Source organism: Nesoenas mayeri (assembly GCF_963082525.1).
Source record: "Nesoenas mayeri genome assembly, chromosome: 3".
Classification (NCBI taxonomy): domain Eukaryota; kingdom Metazoa; phylum Chordata; class Aves; order Columbiformes; family Columbidae; genus Nesoenas; species Nesoenas mayeri.
The window spans coordinates 2,008,063-2,026,072 of record NC_137544.1 but is presented as its reverse complement, the minus strand read 5'-3'; the positions used below and the strand labels follow the sequence as shown (position 1 = coordinate 2,026,072).

The 18,010-nt window shown below is 45.8% G+C and overlaps 1 protein-coding gene across 2 annotated transcripts in view; it reads left to right on the top strand.

The window, feature by feature from the left end:
- ELP3 (elongator acetyltransferase complex subunit 3) overlaps positions 1 to 18,010 on the top strand; it is a 120,639-nt gene that overhangs the window by 39,924 nt on the left and 62,705 nt on the right. For both annotated transcript variants that reach the window (XR_013921975.1, XM_080341950.1), the window contains exon 9: positions 1,429 to 1,555. Coding sequence is in view for 1 of the 2 variants with exons in the window: in XM_080341950.1 (XP_080198076.1) it covers positions 1,429 to 1,555 (127 nt within the window). In the remaining variant the exon portion in view is untranslated. The remainder of the gene's footprint in view (positions 1 to 1,428; positions 1,556 to 18,010) is intronic.

Here is an 18,010-nt window from a genome sequence, read left to right as displayed (position 1 = left end):
AAAAACCCCAGGGTGAACCGGTGTAATGGGAAGAAAATGGGGATTGGAAAGAAGGCAGGAGATGCTGAGAGGATGGAAACGTCCAGAAATGTCAGGCAGCAGTGGAAGAACCTTCCCAGCGGGGGCAGAGCAAATGCTTTGTGGGGAGATGGCTGGTGGGGACCTCCTGGTCACGGCTGTAGGGGCAGGAGGCTCCTGAAGGATTGTTCAGTGTTGGGCCCCTCATGCCAAGAAAGGCCTTGAGGTGCTGGAGCGAGTGGAGAGAAGGGAACGGAGCTGGTGAGGGGCTGGAGCACAAGTGTGATGGAGCGGCTGAGGGACCTGGGGGGTTCAGCTGGAGAACAGGAGCTGAGGGGAGACCTTCTGATCTCTGACCTGCCTGAAAGGAGCTTGGAGCCAGGGGGGTCGGGCTCTGCTCCCCAGGAACAAGCGCCAGGAGCAGAGGAAACGGCCTCAAGTTGCGCCAGGGGAGGTTGAGGTTGGATGTGGGGAACAATTTCTTCCCCAAAGGGCTGTGGGGCATTGGAACAGGCTGCCCAGGGCAGTGCTGGAGTCACCAGCCCTGGAGGGTTGGACAGACGGACATGAGGTTCTCAGGGCCATGGGGCAGTTCCAGAGTTAGGTTATGGTTGCACTCTATGATCTTAAGGGTCGCTTCCAATGAAAATGATTCTGTGAATGATGGAGGTGGAATGAGACAGAAGAGTTTGCTTTCATCCTAATGAGTTATGTGAGGTTCAACCTTTGCTCCTGCATTTGTTTGTGTCCCTAGTCTCACTGAGCTCCAGCAGAGCAAGCCTGGGTTAGTTTGGTTTGATGTCAGTGAAGAAGAACGTGGAATACTTCAATATTCCCAATCCAACCTGTGATTTGGAGGTTTGGCACCTCTTGGAAGCTGAGAAGAATCATAAAATCATAGAACGGTTTGGGTGGGAAGGGACCTTCCCAATTTCCAGTGCCCCCTGCCATGAGCAGGGACATCTGCACCAGCTCAGGTTGCTCAGAGCCCCGTCCAGCCTGGCCTGGGATGTCTCCAGGGATGGTTCAGCCACCACCTCTCTGGCCAACCTGGGCCAGGCTCTCACCACCCTCATTGCTTGAGCAGGTGGGTTGGAGTAGATGATCTCCAGAGGTCACTTCCAACCCCAGCCATTCTGTGAGCTGGGTGCAGATGTCCCTGCTCATGGTAGGGGTTGGACTAGATGAGCTTTGAAGGTCCCTTCCAATCCAAACTGTTCTATGTTTCTATGACTTTTAGCACATATTGTAGTTTAATTTACTGGCAATTTATTGGCAAGGCTTGAGTGGTAATAAACTCATAATAAAACTCAACCCTTCTCACTTCCTAGAGAATAATCTCATTTAAACCTATCAAAATACGTTCTCTTTTCTGTGTCATCATTGTGAATCTCTTCTGTCTCTTCTCAGAGGTCACACCGTGAAGGCCGTGTGCGAGTCGTTTCACTTAGCCAAGGATGCCGGGTTCAAAGTGGTGGCGCACATGATGCCTGATCTCCCAAACATGGGCCTGGAAAGGGACATGGACCAGTTTGTTGTGAGTATGGCCTAAAAGAACCAGGAATTTCTGTTTTATTCCAGCTTTTCCATCTAACACCACCTCTCTTTCTTAGCTCAGCTCTTAGTTACGATCCCAATTGTTTTTTAAGGACAGATAATTTCAAATTCAGTTTTGAAGGTGGAGGTTGAAGCAGATTTGTTCAACTACTTCATCCAGAAAATTATATCCTTGCCTCATGAAAGACTGAGTCACTGGGATCTCTGTGGAATATAGCTTTTCCGATATTAACTAGGGCTCTAACTTTTTTCCAAGGTGGTTTTCTTTCCTTAGATATGGAATAGTGCATGATTCAAAGTTAAAAGCATGTTACCTCGAAGGTAATTAATTACAAAGTAGAGTGTATAGGTGTATTATATGGCGTCTCTGTTCTTGGCTCAGTGCTATTCAATATCTATATCAATGATGTGGAAGAAGATATAAAAATTATTTCTAGAGAAACTGAAATGAGAAAAGAGCAAATGGTAAACACTGTAGGGAATAAACCACTTTATCTGGTGGCACGGTAGATTTTTTTTTCCCTATATATTTTTTTTTCAAGTCAAAATGGTTTGTCTTTTTAAAATAGCGCAGAAATTGCCATCATGATATAGGAACCACAGGTATATTTCTGTGTGAGGTCAGACTAGGTGCTTTCTGGCACTAACAAGCCATCAGTGCGATGGAATATATTGGGTAGAAGTACAGGCAGAACGCAGTGGTTTATCTTGATATGTCTAGAAAGAAGCAATCGAAAACATGGCTGTATGGTGCATGAAGGAAACTCTGAAAACTGTGGTAGGTACTCTTTTAAAAGGGTTTTGTGCAGAATTCCTTGAGCTCTTCGTAAACATAATGTCATATACTCAGCAAATATTATGTTTGTGTGACAAAGCGAGAGGCTGGGGCAAAGTGATGTGCGTAAAACTAGAGGTGAATCACAGAATCACAGAATCAACTGGGTTGGAAAAGCCCTCAGAGATCATCAAGTCCAACCCTTGGTCCAACTCCAGTCCATTGACTAGATCATGGCACTAAGTGCCATGGCCAATCTCAGTTGAAAAACCTCCAGGGCCGGTGAGTCCAGCACCTCCCTGGGCAGCCATTCCAATGCCTGACCACTCTCTCCACACAGAATTGCTTTCTAATCTCCAGCCCCAATTTCCCCTGGCAGAGTTGAAGCCCATGGCCCCTTGTCCTATTGCTGACTGCCTGGGAGAAGAGCCCAATCCCCACCTGGCTAGAACTGCCCTTCAGGTAGTTCTAGAGAGTGCTGAGCTCAGCTCTAAGCCTCCTCTTCTCCAGACTAAACAAGCCCAGCTCCCTCAGCCTCTCCCCATAGGGCTTGTGTTCAAGTCCCTTCCCCAGTCTTGTTGCTCTTCTCTGGACCCGCTCCAGCACTTCAATCTCTTTCCTGACCTGAGAGGCCCAGAACTGAACACAACACTCCAGGTGTGGCCTCCCCAATGCAGAGCACAGGGGAAGGATCACTGCCCTTGTCCTGCTGACCACGCTAGTTTGGATACAGTAATAGTAGTTGTAGTAGTAATAGTAATTGAAGTGAAGTCTGTGACGCAGCTGTAAACTCAAAATTCCTGCCCCAGACTCTTGTTGCTCCTGGATGATTTTATAACGCTGAAGGAGCTAGTGGACATCGCATGAGCTGTGGGTTTGTGGAATTACTATTGACACAGGGTACGGCAAAACCTGAGTCACCTATTTGGTATCTCATGAAGCTGCAGCCGTAGTTCTGGGTTCTTTATGGGTCTGTCATTACTAGAAGTAATTTTAGGCTGGAGAGAATTTGTGGTGGAAGAACAACAATACTGACTAAAAGATTTAAAGAGAGAACCTTGGGTAAGACCCAGCAAAGAGGAGACAATAATCTAAGGCATTTGCAAGGTGTAAAACTGAAGAGGGAGGAATTGTTTAAGACAGAATTACAATCTTCCGTAGGAAGTATTTAGTGATTATTATTCTTTGCTGCTTATTCATGATAAATAGCTAAAGGTCGGATCTCCAGTTGCTCCTGTTTCATTGCAGGAGATTTAGGGACACTTGATATCAAATTTTAACGTAAGAAATAGAGAACGTAGTATCTAGCTGAATTCCCAGGAAAGAAGGAAGAGAAAAGTGAGAGAAGCCCAAAGAGAATTAAGAAAATGTTCAATTTGGAAAAGGAAAGGTTAAGATAAGATCGGAAATTCTGTGCTGAAGGGCTGGAATTGGCAAAAAACAGCTGGTTGGAGGGTCAGGGAAGAGAAATGCTAAGCAGGGGAATAGGAAAACCAGGTGATAGTTTAAGAGGGGAGATTCAAGAATACAGAGAGGGTGATGAGGGGACCCGCTCAAGTGACAGCCCTGTTGATGAGTTCAGAAATCTGAAGCAGGACTCGCAGATCAGATTAAGATTTGATGCCCGTGAACATACAGACGCGGAGTTGGAGGATGAGTAATCAGTGTGGAGGATGAAGCCCTCAAGAAGTAATGATTGCTGCAGGAAGAGAAATGGGAGTTGGAGAATGATAGAGTAGTTTGGGTGGGAAAGGACCTTCAAACCTCCCCCAGTTCCCCCTGCCATGAGCAGGGACATCTTCACCAGCTCAGGCTGCTCAGAGCCCCGTCCAGCCTGGCCTGGGATGTCTCCAGGGATGGTTCAGCCACCACCTCTCTGGCCAACCTGGGCCAGGCTCTCAGCACCCTCAGCACAAACAATTTCTCCTTCATGTCTGGCCTGAATCTCCCTCCTTTAGTTTAAAACCATCACCCCTTGTCCTATCGCAACAGACCCTGCTCAAAAGTCTGTCCCATCTTTCTTCTCGGCTCCTTTTAAGCACTGAAAGGCCACACTAAGGTCTCCCCAGAGCTTCTCTTCTCCAGCTGAACACCCCAACTGTCTCACCTGTCCCCAGCAGAGCTGTTCCAGCCTCACATCATTTCTGGGGCTCCTCTGGCCCCTCTCCAGCAGCTCCATGTGTGTCTTGTGCTGAGGACAAGAGAGTTGGGGAACAGGTGATAAATCACATCGGCATGGAGAAGAATTATACCTATGTTGTTTTGAAGAGAAGAAAGAGAAGAAGGGATCAAAAATGCCTGTGTTAGAGGTGCACAGGGTCACCGCGGCCATCTGAGACCACAAAACACATGAAAATATATCAATGGAGTTGACGCCCAGCTCGATGATCACTGTGTGTTTCTGAAACGAGAGCTGCAGGGAATGAGATGGAGAGGTGCTGGATCACTGGGACACGTTTCAAGATGGAATGGTAAATGAGACAGCTCTCCTCTTCCTTTTTACCTTCTCTGCCTTTCTCGTCCAATCTTAAATGCTTTATCAGTGATTTTTAAAAGATCCTTTGTCTTAAATAGGAAAGAATAGATGGTAAAAACAACCCTCTGGGGTTCTTGTCCAGAGCTGTGTGTGCACTGGTGAACATACTAGAAGTATTCAGCAGACAATAATTCCTTCTTTCCTGGGAATTCAGCTAGATACTACGTTCTCTATTTCCTATGTTAAAATTTGATATCATAGTTTTGAGTTATTAAAACAGCTTATTTATATGCTGTGCTGTATAAATGTTAGTCCATGCTGGTAAATATTTAGACACTTCGACTGCATAAAAATAATGTGAGAGCAAAGAGAGGAACCAAGTGGAGACCATCTGTTGTGTTCCTGCAACAGCACTAAGCCGCTCACCAGCAGCAGTAATGCTCTTTTATGCGATATTCTCCTAGTTTCCAAAAACATATCATCTTCCTCTGACTTTCTGAGACAAAGACACTCGCAGCTTGTCCAGACTCCTTAGAGATTTTGGATTTTACAGTAAATAAGTTTGGAAGAGATCAGCGATTTGTTGTGATGCTCACCTCCTTTCCAGCCGCCCCGCTTCTCAGACCAGGGCCAGGTAGGACAAAAAGGATCCAGGTGACTTTAGAAGGAGGTCTGAGCACCTCATTGATCACCAGTTGATATATTAAATCCAGGAGCTTCTCCTGGGAAGATAATAACTTGCTGATTGTGCTGACTGCGTACTAAAAATACTGGGTGCTTCTTCAACTTGAGCAGGTAATTACGGTTTCAAGAGTAACGTTGCTTCTGTCCCTTATGACCTATTGATTTTGAAGTGTTTCTTGCTGCTTTATCCGGCAGCGAGGATGCCCATCAGTTGCTCTTTTGCAAACGTATCGAGGTTTTTAAAGTTGTGTGTGTGCATAGCAACTGTTTTTCTCGAGAGTTTATTAATATATTGATAGGAGTGAGTATATTAGATCTTTCATTATAAGTATATATTACTTTTTGCAGTAAATGGCAGGTGAGTGGCCTTTTGCCTGCCTTCATCTTGAAGATAATTACAATTAACTTTTTTAAACAGAGTGGATGTACTAGTCCTGTGTCCCACTTATGTTGTGCTTCTCCCCTCCTTTCCCCTGTCACACCTCTTCTCTTCTTATTGATATTTTTTAATAGCCTCAGAGGATTTCCTTCCAACTTCAGGTCTTTCCACCCCATTGCACATCTGGGCAAACGCAGCGGGGAGGGCGCGCGCTCTGCTCCCCCCACCACCCGTGTCATCGCACCAGGTAGCGTACGTTTACACACACATACCGCTACTTACTGTTAGCAAACGCCGGCGTAAAGATAAGCGCGATTCGCAGCGCCTCACGTAGCAGGTGATCGGAGAAAATAATTAGAATAATAGCTGGAATAAATCAAAGGCTCAGCGGGAATAATGGAATTGTTACCAGAGCAGACACCTCATTCTGCGGAATGCGATAAACGCTCAGCTTGGCTGTTGTGGCACGAGAGAGATGAGGTGACTCTAGGGGTAAATGGTTGGGAGGGTTCATGAATCACACTTGCCGTCAGGGCTACCAAGCAGAACTTTGGATTTAAGCAAAAACTTTAGGAGGCTGAAGAATTCCCAGGGTGCTGTTACTCATTTCTCATTCTGTTTCCGCAGAGCCACTGAGTGGCAATAGTCTAATCAAACTGTATCTCCTCTGGAATAATTCTTACTAAGCTAATAACATTTATTAATGGAGAGTATCTTATTTTGGTTTTATGGTCTTTTCCTAAGCGCATTTTACCGTCACTGTTCCTCTTGGTCCTCCATGAGGGATGGTCGTGAGCCCATAGCCTCATAGCCTTTTATGAGAATGTAACAAGGTGGATGGATGATGGCAGAGCGGTGGATGTGGTCTACCTTGACTTCAGTAAAGCCTTTGACACAGTCTCCCACAGCATCTTAGTTGCTAAGTTGAGGAGGTGTGGTCTAGACAATAGAGTAGTGAGGTGGGTTGCAAACTGGCTTAAAGAGAGAAGCCAGAGAGTGATAGTCAATGGTGCGGAGTCTAGTTGGAGGCCAGTATCTAGTGCAGTGCCTCAGGGGGCAGTGCTGGGGCCAATATTATTCAGTATATTCATTAACGATTTAGACGAGGGAATTGAGTGTACTATCAGCAAGTTTGCTGATGACACCAAGCTGGGAGGAGTGGTGACACTGGAAGCTGTGCTGCCATCAGAGACCTGGACAGGCTGGAGAATTGGGCGAGGAATAACCTGATGGAATTTAACAAGGGCAAGTGTAGAGTCCTGCATCTGGGCAGGAACAAGCCCAGGTTCCAGTATAGGTTGGGAAATTACATATTAGAGAGCAGTGTAGGGGAAAGGGACCTGGGGGTCCTGGTGGACAACAGGATGACCATGAGCCAGCACTGGGCCCTTGTGGCCAAGAAGGTCAATGGCATCCTGAGGTGTATTACAAGGGGGGTGGTCAGTAGATGAGAGAGGTTCTCCTTCCCCTCTACTCTGCCCTGGTGAGACCCCATCTGGAATATTGTGTCCAGTTCTGGGCCCCTCAGTTCCAGCAGGACAGGGAACTGCTGGAGAGGGTCCAGCGTAGGGCAACAAAGATGATTAAGGGAGTGGAGCATCTCCCTTATGAAGAAAGGCTGAGGGAGCTGGGGCTCTTTAGTTTGGAGAAGAGGAGACTGAGGGGTGACCTTATTAATGCTTATAAATATATAAAGGGTGAGTGCCACGAGGACGGAGCCAGGCTCTTCTCGGTTACAACAATGATAGGACAAGGGGCAATGGGATCAAGCTGGAACACAAGAGGTTCCACTTAAATGTGAGAAGAAACGTCTTCTCAGTGAGGGTGTCAGAGCCTGGCCCAGGCTGCCCAGGGAGGTTGTGGAGTCTCCTTCTCTGCAGACATTCCAACCCGCCTGGACATGTTCCTGTGTGACCTCACCTGGGCGTTCCTGCTCCAGCAGGGGGATTGGACTAGATGATCTTTTGAGGTCCCTTCCAATCCCAAACATGCTGTGATACTGTGAACTTTAAAGACCCTTTGCAGGTAAAATAAATGAAAGGGAACAAGGAAAAGAGCCAGAAGATGAGAAATGTCAAGTGTGGGAAGCGTCATAGCAAGTTGTTGGCAGAATCTTCCAGGTTGGAAGGTACATGGGAGCTGGTGGATGCTGCCCAGAAACATCAGGTGGACCTTCAGCTGCTGAGAAGCTCGTTTTCCGTGAGGTGATCCTTGGGGAAGTCCTGTGGCTTCACTCTGTCTGCCTAAAATCTCATAGAAATAAAACTAAGAGGGTAAAAGCACAGGCTGGACCATTCAGTGGTCAGTACAGGAGATAAATATCAGACTAAAGAGATTTTTAGTCCAATTCAGCAGAGCTGCTCTTATGTTCTTTAAATAAAATGCAATCATTGAATGACTTTAGTTGGTGAAAATTCCTTTTCTTACAGTCGTGTGTCAAGCTGTGTTTTGGGTTTTTTTTTCAGAAGGAATTGCAAAATAAGCATTTCCCAGAAATAGCCTGATTTTAGTGCAATGCCTGGTGCATCTACGATCCAAGTGTAAGTTATGCAGGTGCTGCAGCCTCCTTGGTGTGTTGAACACAGGAGAAAAACGATGGTCAAGTAATACAGTGCATAATATGAGTGTATTTAATGTTGTTGTAAAACTTTGAGCCTATTGTCTCTCCTTTGGCTGTAAATTAGGAGATCGTTTTCCCGAGGGCTCCCATTTTTATCAAGGAGATAAAACTCGTAATGAAACTAATATATTGCACCTCTATCAGAAGCTTTTAATAACCGTAATAAAAGACAGTTAAACTGTTGATCCACATTGATTTTTACTCTTTTGGGAAGACAATTATCTGTGTTTTTAAATGTAGCTCTGAAATGTTTAGTGGGGTAAGTGATATTCCTTTCAATGCCTACTGAACATCTCATTGAATCACTATTACTGGCAGGTAGCCAGAATTACCTCGGAAAACTTGTCTCTTCTTTCTTTTTATCATGGGCACATTTCCAGAAGCAGATGAGTTGGTATTTAATGATCGGTCCTTCAGTTCCTGGAGCTTCTCTCAGAGTCTTAGTAAACGTTAGAGCTAAAAAGCTCTTCGCTTTGGAAACAATTACAGCCTCATGAATGATGGCCAACGCCGCGGTGATTTTTATGTTAATGAGAATCGTGGTAGTAAGGAACAGGCTATTTTTAGCAACTATTTTCACAGACAATTGCACTCATATTTCTGTGGATAAAATAAGCAGATAAAGCCCCAGTGTGTGCCCACTTCTGCAGATGGTGGAGTTGTGCGCGCAAAGCTGTTCTCCCTGTCCGGCATCTGCGTGGAAATCAATCTCATTTGCTTGTTGGGTGTGTTTGCTGCGGTTTCCTATAAAGCAGGTCTGATTTCTCCTTGAATATGTGCAATATAGGGAAAAAAATAGAAATTAAAGCTTTGGTGTGATGATGCGCAGGAGCGGAAGAGCTGAATCAATTGAATAGTCCAGGTAAAACCGGTCCCTTATTTTCTGTGTCACTTGGGGGTCCCTGCGTAATGTGGGTAGGGGATCACAATTTAAACCCAAAGATGCAAAGGACAGGGGTTTCATTACTGCGTGATCTTTGCTACGTTCCATTGTAGTGCATAGAAACACTACGTGTTGCTGGACTATTAGTGTGGACATGATAAATTGCAAGGCTGTGTGGACAAATTGCGTTGATTATGGGTCTTGGATTGTTTCCTTTGTCTTCCTGAATTAGTATTTTGTGCGCACACGCGTTCTCCTCCAGCACGCCAGCCGTAAAACTCATGATAATAACAATTGCTACCTTTACAATAGCCTCTCATTCAGAAAAAGCTTCTGCTAAATATAAAGGTACCGTTGAGAGCCTTTTTCTACCTGAACTAAAAGATCGTTTCTGCACTAAGAGTTGCTGTGGTTGAGTGGTGCTTTTTCCAGCCAGGATTCAGAAGTTGTTTGCTGGGGCTCTTTCACTACGGCCTTTGCTGCGGGAAGCAATAATGAGCATATGGCTGGGAACATCCAGCCAAATGGGAACGAGAATAAAGGGATGTGACTTGTACTGAGAGTGTAGATTTGCCAGATATATAGGCATCATTCAATAAAATATGTGTTTTACCACAAATCAGCATCAGCAACCCAATGCTTGCCGTACCGATGCTCCTTATGGAAAGGTCTGATGAAGGATGGTTAGATTATAAAAAACATGATACAGTTGCTGGTCTGGGTGTTTTTTAGGGCAGAAGATATGCTTAAAGAGATCTGTGTTGAGAAACTAGTGTACTTAAGACAATGAAAAATGCTGTATTTCCCATATCTAGCCCTAGGGACAAGCTGACCTTCCCAGAAACAGAGAGCCCAGAGTTTCTGTGCTTGGTAAAAGTGAAGGTGAAACTTCACAGCAAATGGATTGAGGTATTCTCATGGGCTTCTTCAAAACTGCGTAATAAATGGAGACTCACATGAAGCACCTGCAAGACGAAGCAGATGGGGCTGCTCGGTGTGGTGAGCACAATCTGGAGAGATTTGTCTTGGCGTTCGAGTAGATACTGTGATCAGGAGTCACAACCATGATCCAAGGTCACGTTGCGGGTGCCCAAGGCCTCTTCCAAATGTTAAATGTTGCTTATTATTGAGTTCACACAGAATCCCAGAATGTCAGGGGTTGGAAGGGCCCAGGAAAGCTCATCCAGTGCAATCCCCCCATGGAGCAGGAACACCCAGTTGAGGTTACACAGGAAGGTGTCCAGGCGGGTTGGAATGTCTGCACAGAAGGAGACTCCACAACCCCCTGGGCAGCCTGGGCCAGTGTTCTGTTACCCTTACTGAGAAGAAGTTCCTTCTCACATTTAAGTGGAACCTCTTGTGTTCCAGTTTGTTCCCATTACCCCTTGTCCTATTATTGGTTGTCACCGAGAAGAGCCTGGCTCCATCCTCCTGATACTCCCCCTTTCCATATTGATCCCCAGCAATGAGTCCCCCCTCAGTGTCCTCTTGTCCAGCTCCAGAGCCCCAGCTCCCTCAGCCTTTCCTCACACGGGAGATGCTCCACTCCCTTCAGCATCTTGGTGGCTGCGCTGGACTCTCTGCAGCAGTTCCCTGTCCTGCTGGAACTGAGGGGCCACAACTGGACACAAGATTCCAGGTGTGGAAGTTCCAGTTGCATTATAGCAGCACCAGGGACTGTTGCAGAGTAGAATCTACTTAGGGTAAGTTCTGTGCAAGCTTGGAGAGTCTGAACATCTCTACAACTGAAAGGAGGTTGTAGCCTGGAGAACAGGAGCTGAGGGAAGAACTTCTGATCTCTGAACTGCCTGAAAGGAGCTTGGAGCCAGGGGGGTCGGGCTCTGCTCCCCAGGAACAAGCGCCAGGAGCAGAGGAAACGGCCTCAAGTTGCGCCAGGGGAGGTTGAGGTTGGATGTGGGGAACAATTTCTTCCCCAAAGGGCTGTGGGGCATTGGAACAGGCTGCCCAGGGCAGTGCTGGAGTCACCATCCCTGGAGGGTTGGACAAACGGACATGAGGTTCTCAGGACATGGGGTAGTGGGGGAACAGTTGGACTTGTTGGTCTTGAGGGTCTTTTCCAACCAAACTGATTCCATGGTTCTATATGTGTACTCGTACCATACATCACAGTTAATATTTTTTCCCCATTCTCTGAGTGGTAAACTCGATCTAAAACCATCACGAGTCGGAATCCTCAAACAGATGCTTTTCAGAGCCACTAGTAGTATCTTACCATGTTCTGCTAAGTCTGCGGTCACATAATTGAAAGATATTGACGCTAAGTGACTTTAAAATGACCGCGTTGGTACCGCATGTCCCTGCGTCCCAGGTGACAACTGGGCCTTGATGGTGTGTGTGTTCCCAGACTGCTCCAAAGGCAGCACAAAGGCACATTTTAGTCTCTACTTCTCGGTCAGTAGGCCATTGTCGGTATCAGCGAATGCAGATCCTATCATTACATTCTAATTAGACTTGCATTTACAAGAAAGAGGGGAAAATGCAAATTTCGAGTTAAAAAGGAGCCGCATTTTTGAGCCACAAGCTTCTGTTAATGCATATAATTAAGCTACTAAGTGATTGTTCGTTCCCTGCGGAGTTGGAAGTGTCATTCAACGCGGTAGCTTTCAAGTGCTACCCGTATTCGTAGTTATACAGCTGGTGGAGATAAGGAATGCTGTAATATGGAGAGTCGAGATAATGTTCATCTTAATGTAGTCAGACCTCAATTTTATCATTTGTTTAATGCAGGGACGATAGTAAAGGAACCAATTCAAGAATCAAGTTGAGTGGCATCTGGTTTCTAGTGGGCAGTCATTAAAAACAGGTTTGGGTGACCTTTATTTTTTAACAAATCCTGACATTTTAGTAAATTGCTTTAAGAACTGCTGCACTTATCCTACGACCGATATCTCCTTAAACAGTTGAACATGTGAAGAGCAGGAAGGTTAAAGACGCCAAATGAATGTTTGGTCCGTAAAATGTTGAAGTGGGATCCCATAATCTTTCTCATTGGGGATAACTGCAGCTTTTGGGTGTCTTCAGAACACGTTTCTAATTTGCTCTGTACTTTAAGGGATCAGTAAAATCAGATTAAAACTGCAAGGTCTAATCTTTTAATAGTGGCTATTACTAAACTTGAAAATGGGACCAAACCGCTGCGTGGTCTGATCATGAACCCAAATCATTTGGCCTTTCTGTTGCAACTCTGAACAGACACATGAGCGACTAGCGGGTTTTCTATTTAAAAAGGTTATTGCAAACACACATGCAAGTGAAATGTTTGGGTCCAGGACTTCATCTCCTGATTCCATCTCGTCTTATATTCTGATCTTTTGTTTTTTTGATTCACATAGTGTTACATTGACTTTTGGTTATCAATAAGTATCTGTTTTCTTGGGCGGTGATAACAATGTCATGCAATTTTCAAGGCTCAAAAGCAATCGATGGGAGTTGGACAGGAAGATTCCATCGTGCGCTTCGATACGTCTGCCTTGACGGAAAAATCAGTGGCTTCTTGGCATCCAAATGACTAATTTTACACCCATTGGGCCCCGATTATTCACAGCGGCCGTGAATTTATGAGGTGGTGGATGAATGGATCCTATAGATGCCGTTAGCTTTAATAACAGGGAACTTCTACAACAAAGGCATATGCTACTAAAATCAATTACCGTTCTCATAAAACATGTTAGTGGCAAACTTGTATAACCTTGTAGACTGAGCATGTGTTGATGGAATCTTATTAAGATTCATTGTTTGTAATTCACGGAGCAGCTGTTCCTACACTGGAGTATGTTTAATGGAGCTCAGGTGAAGCAAAAAAAAAGTGAATTCCAGGATTCTCTGGTTACTCATTTTATTATTTACTGTGAAAATATACTCAGCTTTTCTCTAATACCACATAAATTGGGCAAGGTTATGGGAAACGTTAATTTAGGGTATAAAAAGGGCCCTATTTATGAACCTCCAGGTCGTTGAAGTTTCGGCTGATCTGAATTGATATTTTTAATTACAATTAAGGCACTATGGTAATCTTTCATGTCCTGTCCATCATCTGCACACAAAAATTAAAGATTTTGCTCGAGCATCCATCATTATTATCCAAGACATGCTAAATGCCTGTTGACTTAGTCTTTAGCTAGAGGGGACCAAACTTCAAGTTCAAAGAAAATTGGTTTAGTAGCTTTGAGGTTGTACGTGCTTCCGATTGGAATATTCATGTATTCACTACACCACGTCCTCGAGTGATTCGAAAGAGCCTGGAAATACGTCAGGATCCTTTTTCTCTAGGTCATCTTTGACCTCTAACTTCACAGCGCATTAGCAGACGTGGGTTTAAGCCTTGAGTAAGTGTTTGGTAAAGCTGATGTAAAACCTGTTGACTCCAGTGACGCTATGGATGGTGGGCTCTGGAACAAATGTTGTTTTAGGGATTGAATTTGTTTTGGCAGCAAACCGTTCGGAACGTTTTTATCAGTCAAAGACACCTTTTAAGGTGTCTAATTAGAAATAAAAGGCTATGGTTCCTACTGAAGGTTGGCATGTGTTAGCATTTTATAGTTCCTTTGTTTCCTGAGAGACTTAATCAAAACTTTGTACATGGGAAAAGGTTAAGCCTTTCAATATTGGGATTTACCAGAACTATTTAAAGTTTACCACTGGAAAAAGGAGGTTGGGGAAACAGGAGGCACTTCATTGTATTGTTCGAAATTAATTATTTTTTAAGTAATTACACTCGAGGAGTATTTCGAGAAATAGTATAAGAAATAAAGATGATTGATTTTATTTTCATATTTTTATTGATTTTATTTTCAATGCCAGCATTGCCAACAGATGGAGCAGCATTATCAGCTGGCTTAAAATATTGACGTGAAATGCACGATGTGTATGAAGTGGCAAAACTCAGGATGCAATTAGAAACCTTAACTTTTGACCTTGGCTTTGCTGGACGGCTTTAACCTCAGCGTCCACGGCCGCCTTTCATCTGCAATGCAAATGGAGATGTTTCAGCATTCTGACCGGTGAATCATACATGCTTTTGCATTCGCTGTCATTGCGAATACTAATATATAACCGTACTGGAAGCCTTTTTTCCTTGCTGGCGTGGTTTATTTACCTTCCGATATCTCACTGGGGAAGCATCACTGCTTCCTTACCTTAATGTCTTTCTCTTCGTCGGTGCTGCTTGCCCATCGTTCCTCACGTCAGAACAATCACCTCTTACACCATTTTCTTATTCCTTCTTTCACAGTCGCTTTGTTTTACGTTAGAGCTCCTCTAACCACCCACAAAAGATGGAATTCTGTCCTTTTGGGGTTGTTCCAGGACAACGGGATTCTGAATTATTTTTCTGACCCTCCACTACTGTGTGACTTTGGATTACACACCTGCTTCAGCTGACTGCTTTGGAAATGAGTCCAGTGATTTATTTTTTTGTCCCACTTTTTGCATCTCGAGCGTCAGCTGCGCAGCAGGGCCAGCACAGAGGTGGTCGGCCAAGGGCAGAGCGTGTCTGCTGTACCTGACAGCCACCAGCCACAGGACTGACCTGTAACGTCAAACCGAACCCTCGGAGCAGAGGGGAGGACACACGCGTCCAAGAGATGCATTAAGCAGACATGTCACAGGGAGGCAGATCCTGTTTCTGACCTTACTTTCATAGAGTCATAGAATTACAGAATCATTTTGGTTGAAAAAGACCCTCAAGATCATTGAGTCCAACCGTTACCCCAACCCAGGCACTGTCCCATGTCCCTGAGAACCTCATCTTCGTCTGTCCAACCCTCCAGGGCTGGTGACTCCAGCACTGCCCTGGGCAGCCTGTTCCAATGCCCCACAGCCCTTTGGGGAAGAAATTGTTCCCCACATCCAACCTCAACCTCCCCTGGCGCAACTTGAGGCCGTTTCCTCTGCTCCTGGCGCTTGTTCCTGGGGAGCAGAGCCCGACCCCCCTGGCTCCAAGCTCCTTTCAGGCAGGTCAGAGATCAGAAGGTCTCCCCTCAGCTCCTGTTCTCCAGCTGAACCCCCAGGTCCCTCAGCCGCTCCATCACACTTGTGCTCCAGCCCCTCACCAGCTCCGTTCCCTTCTCTCCACTCGCTCCAGCACCTCAAGGCCTTTCTTGGCGTGAGGGGCCCAGAACTGCCCCCAGGATTGGCGGTTTGGCCTCCCCAGGTCCCAGCACAGGGACGGTCACTGCCCTGGGCCTGCTGGCCACACCAGTGCTGGGACCAGCCAGGATGCTGGTGGCCTCTTGGCCACCTGGGTACACGCTGCCTCATGTTCAGCCACTGTCACCAACACCCCCAGGGCTTTTTCCAGCTGCTGTTCCCCACCCTGCAGCGCTCATGGGGTTGTTGTGACCCAAGAGCAGGACCTGGCACTTGGCCTTGGTGAACCTCAGACTTGGCCTCAGCCCATCGATCCAACCGGTCCAGATCTTACTGGCAGTTGGACTCAATGATCCTTCTGGTTCCCTTCCAGCTTGAGATATTCTATGATTCATCATTGATGCTCAATAGACCAAGCCAGCCCAATGCTGACACAAAAGAAATGCTCTCCCCTCAAAATGCATGTTGGGTTCTCTCGCATTAGTGATATGAGTCATCCTGGTCAAGGGTTTGTTGGGAATTGGAGCTGGCACAAGGTTGGGAGCAGGATGGCGTGGCTGGAATCATGGGCAGGGCAGAGAACCATCACATCTGCTGCCTTAGAGCTGCAGCACCAACCAGCCCAGAGTGCCTCCAGGTAAGTTGTTTATGTCCTGTCCTCAAAGGTGATCATGATGGTTTTAGTATTTCATAGAGCTGGCAGAACATATATGTTTTCTCACCTTGTGGTGACCATGGGAGGTTTGTGACAAACTGGAGTGTTTTTGGAGGGCATAAACAGTCCTGGGGAGAGGAGACCAACCTTACATCTACACACACTGCAGAGCGAGCACCTTGACGCCAGGGTTGAGAGTCATCTGTCTTTATCTACTTTTGCCCAATTCAACAGCATGTTGGGCATTGGAACAGGCTGCCCAGGGTGGTGGTGGAGTCACCATCCCTGGAGGGTTGGACAGATGGACATGAGGTTCTCAGGGACATGGGGCAGGGACAGGAGTGGGGGAATGGTTGAACTTGATGATCTTGAGGATCTTTTCCAAACAAAACAATTCTATGATTCTGTTACCTGCAAAGCTGCAGGTAACTCAAGTCAGCAAGTTAATTCAAGTTAAAACAAACCTGCAAAATTTAAAACCAGTACCTCCCCCTTGTGGTGGTTTTTTTGGTTGGTTTTTCTTTATGGGTCCATCTGGGACTTACTGCACCTTAGGCCGGCAGCGCTGCTGGGATGGTGATGGCTGAAGCTTCATTAGACCGTGAACACAGGATTTAACAGTTCATTTTGCAGCAGCCCTGTGGGCTTGGGGTGTTCAGCCTGGAGAAGAGAAGCTCCGGGGAGACCTTATTGTGGCCTTTCTGAACTTAAAAGGGGCCCAGAAGAAAGATGGGGACAGACTTTTGAGCAGGGCCTGTTGCAATAGGACAAGGGGTGATGGTTTTAAACTAAAGGAGGGAGATTCAGACATGAGGGAGAAATTTTTGAGACTGAGGGTGGTGAGAGCCTGGCCCAGGTTGGCCAGAGAGGTGGTGGCTGAACCATCCCTGGAGACATCCCAGGCCAGGCTGGACGGGGCTCTGAGCAGCCTGAGCTGGTGCAGATGTCCCTGCTCATGGCAGGGGGAACTGGGGGAGCTTGGAAGGTCCCTTCCCACCCAAACTATTCTGTGACTTCATCCATGATCCAGATCTTGCTTTGTCTCAAACTGCCTCAGTTGTTCCTATCTCTGTCTTTGTGAGGATGTCTATAAATGACTCAGGAGGCTGCTCTACCTGGAAAAGACATATATACATATATATATATATGTACTGTTTGTTTTTTTCAGCTGGATTAGCTCTCTGCTCTGTTTTCCCCGGAGCTGCACAGTAGGTGGGATGGCCCAGGAGCGCGGACACCCCGGCTTGGGCAGGGAATCCCATACAGCCTGATGTGGTCCTGCCATTCCCCTGGCCTTGCTACCTCCTCCTATCCTCGAGCTGGACCTGGCATGTATTCCGGTCTGTGCAGATCCGTTCTGGTCTGCTTAAGCTAGCAGGAAACCATTGGCTGCTTTTTACCCTGCTAAAGAATTGGTTTGTGAAGCACGGGGAGCCGACAGAGCTGCTTAGAGCTGCCCAGGTGGGGAGCTCCATGAACTCAGCTTAACAGACTTGTACTTTTTTATGTACTATGAGAATACCATGCTGGAGAGGGATCAAGTAGTGGTTTTCGAGTGTGCAATAGTCTAATTCAGTATTAGGTCTGGCCCATAGATGCTGTGATATAGATATAGATATAGATATAGATGTAGATGTAGATGTAGATGTAGATGTAGATGTAGATATAGATATAGATATAGATATAGATATAGATATAGATATAGATATAGATATAGATATAGATATAGATATAGATATAGATATATACACACAGTATATAACTAAATATAACGAGGACCATGCCATCACATCGGTCATTTTAATGGTTGTGTGGTTCAAGGTGCCTTGATTTTTTGTAAGTGATTTGATTTTAA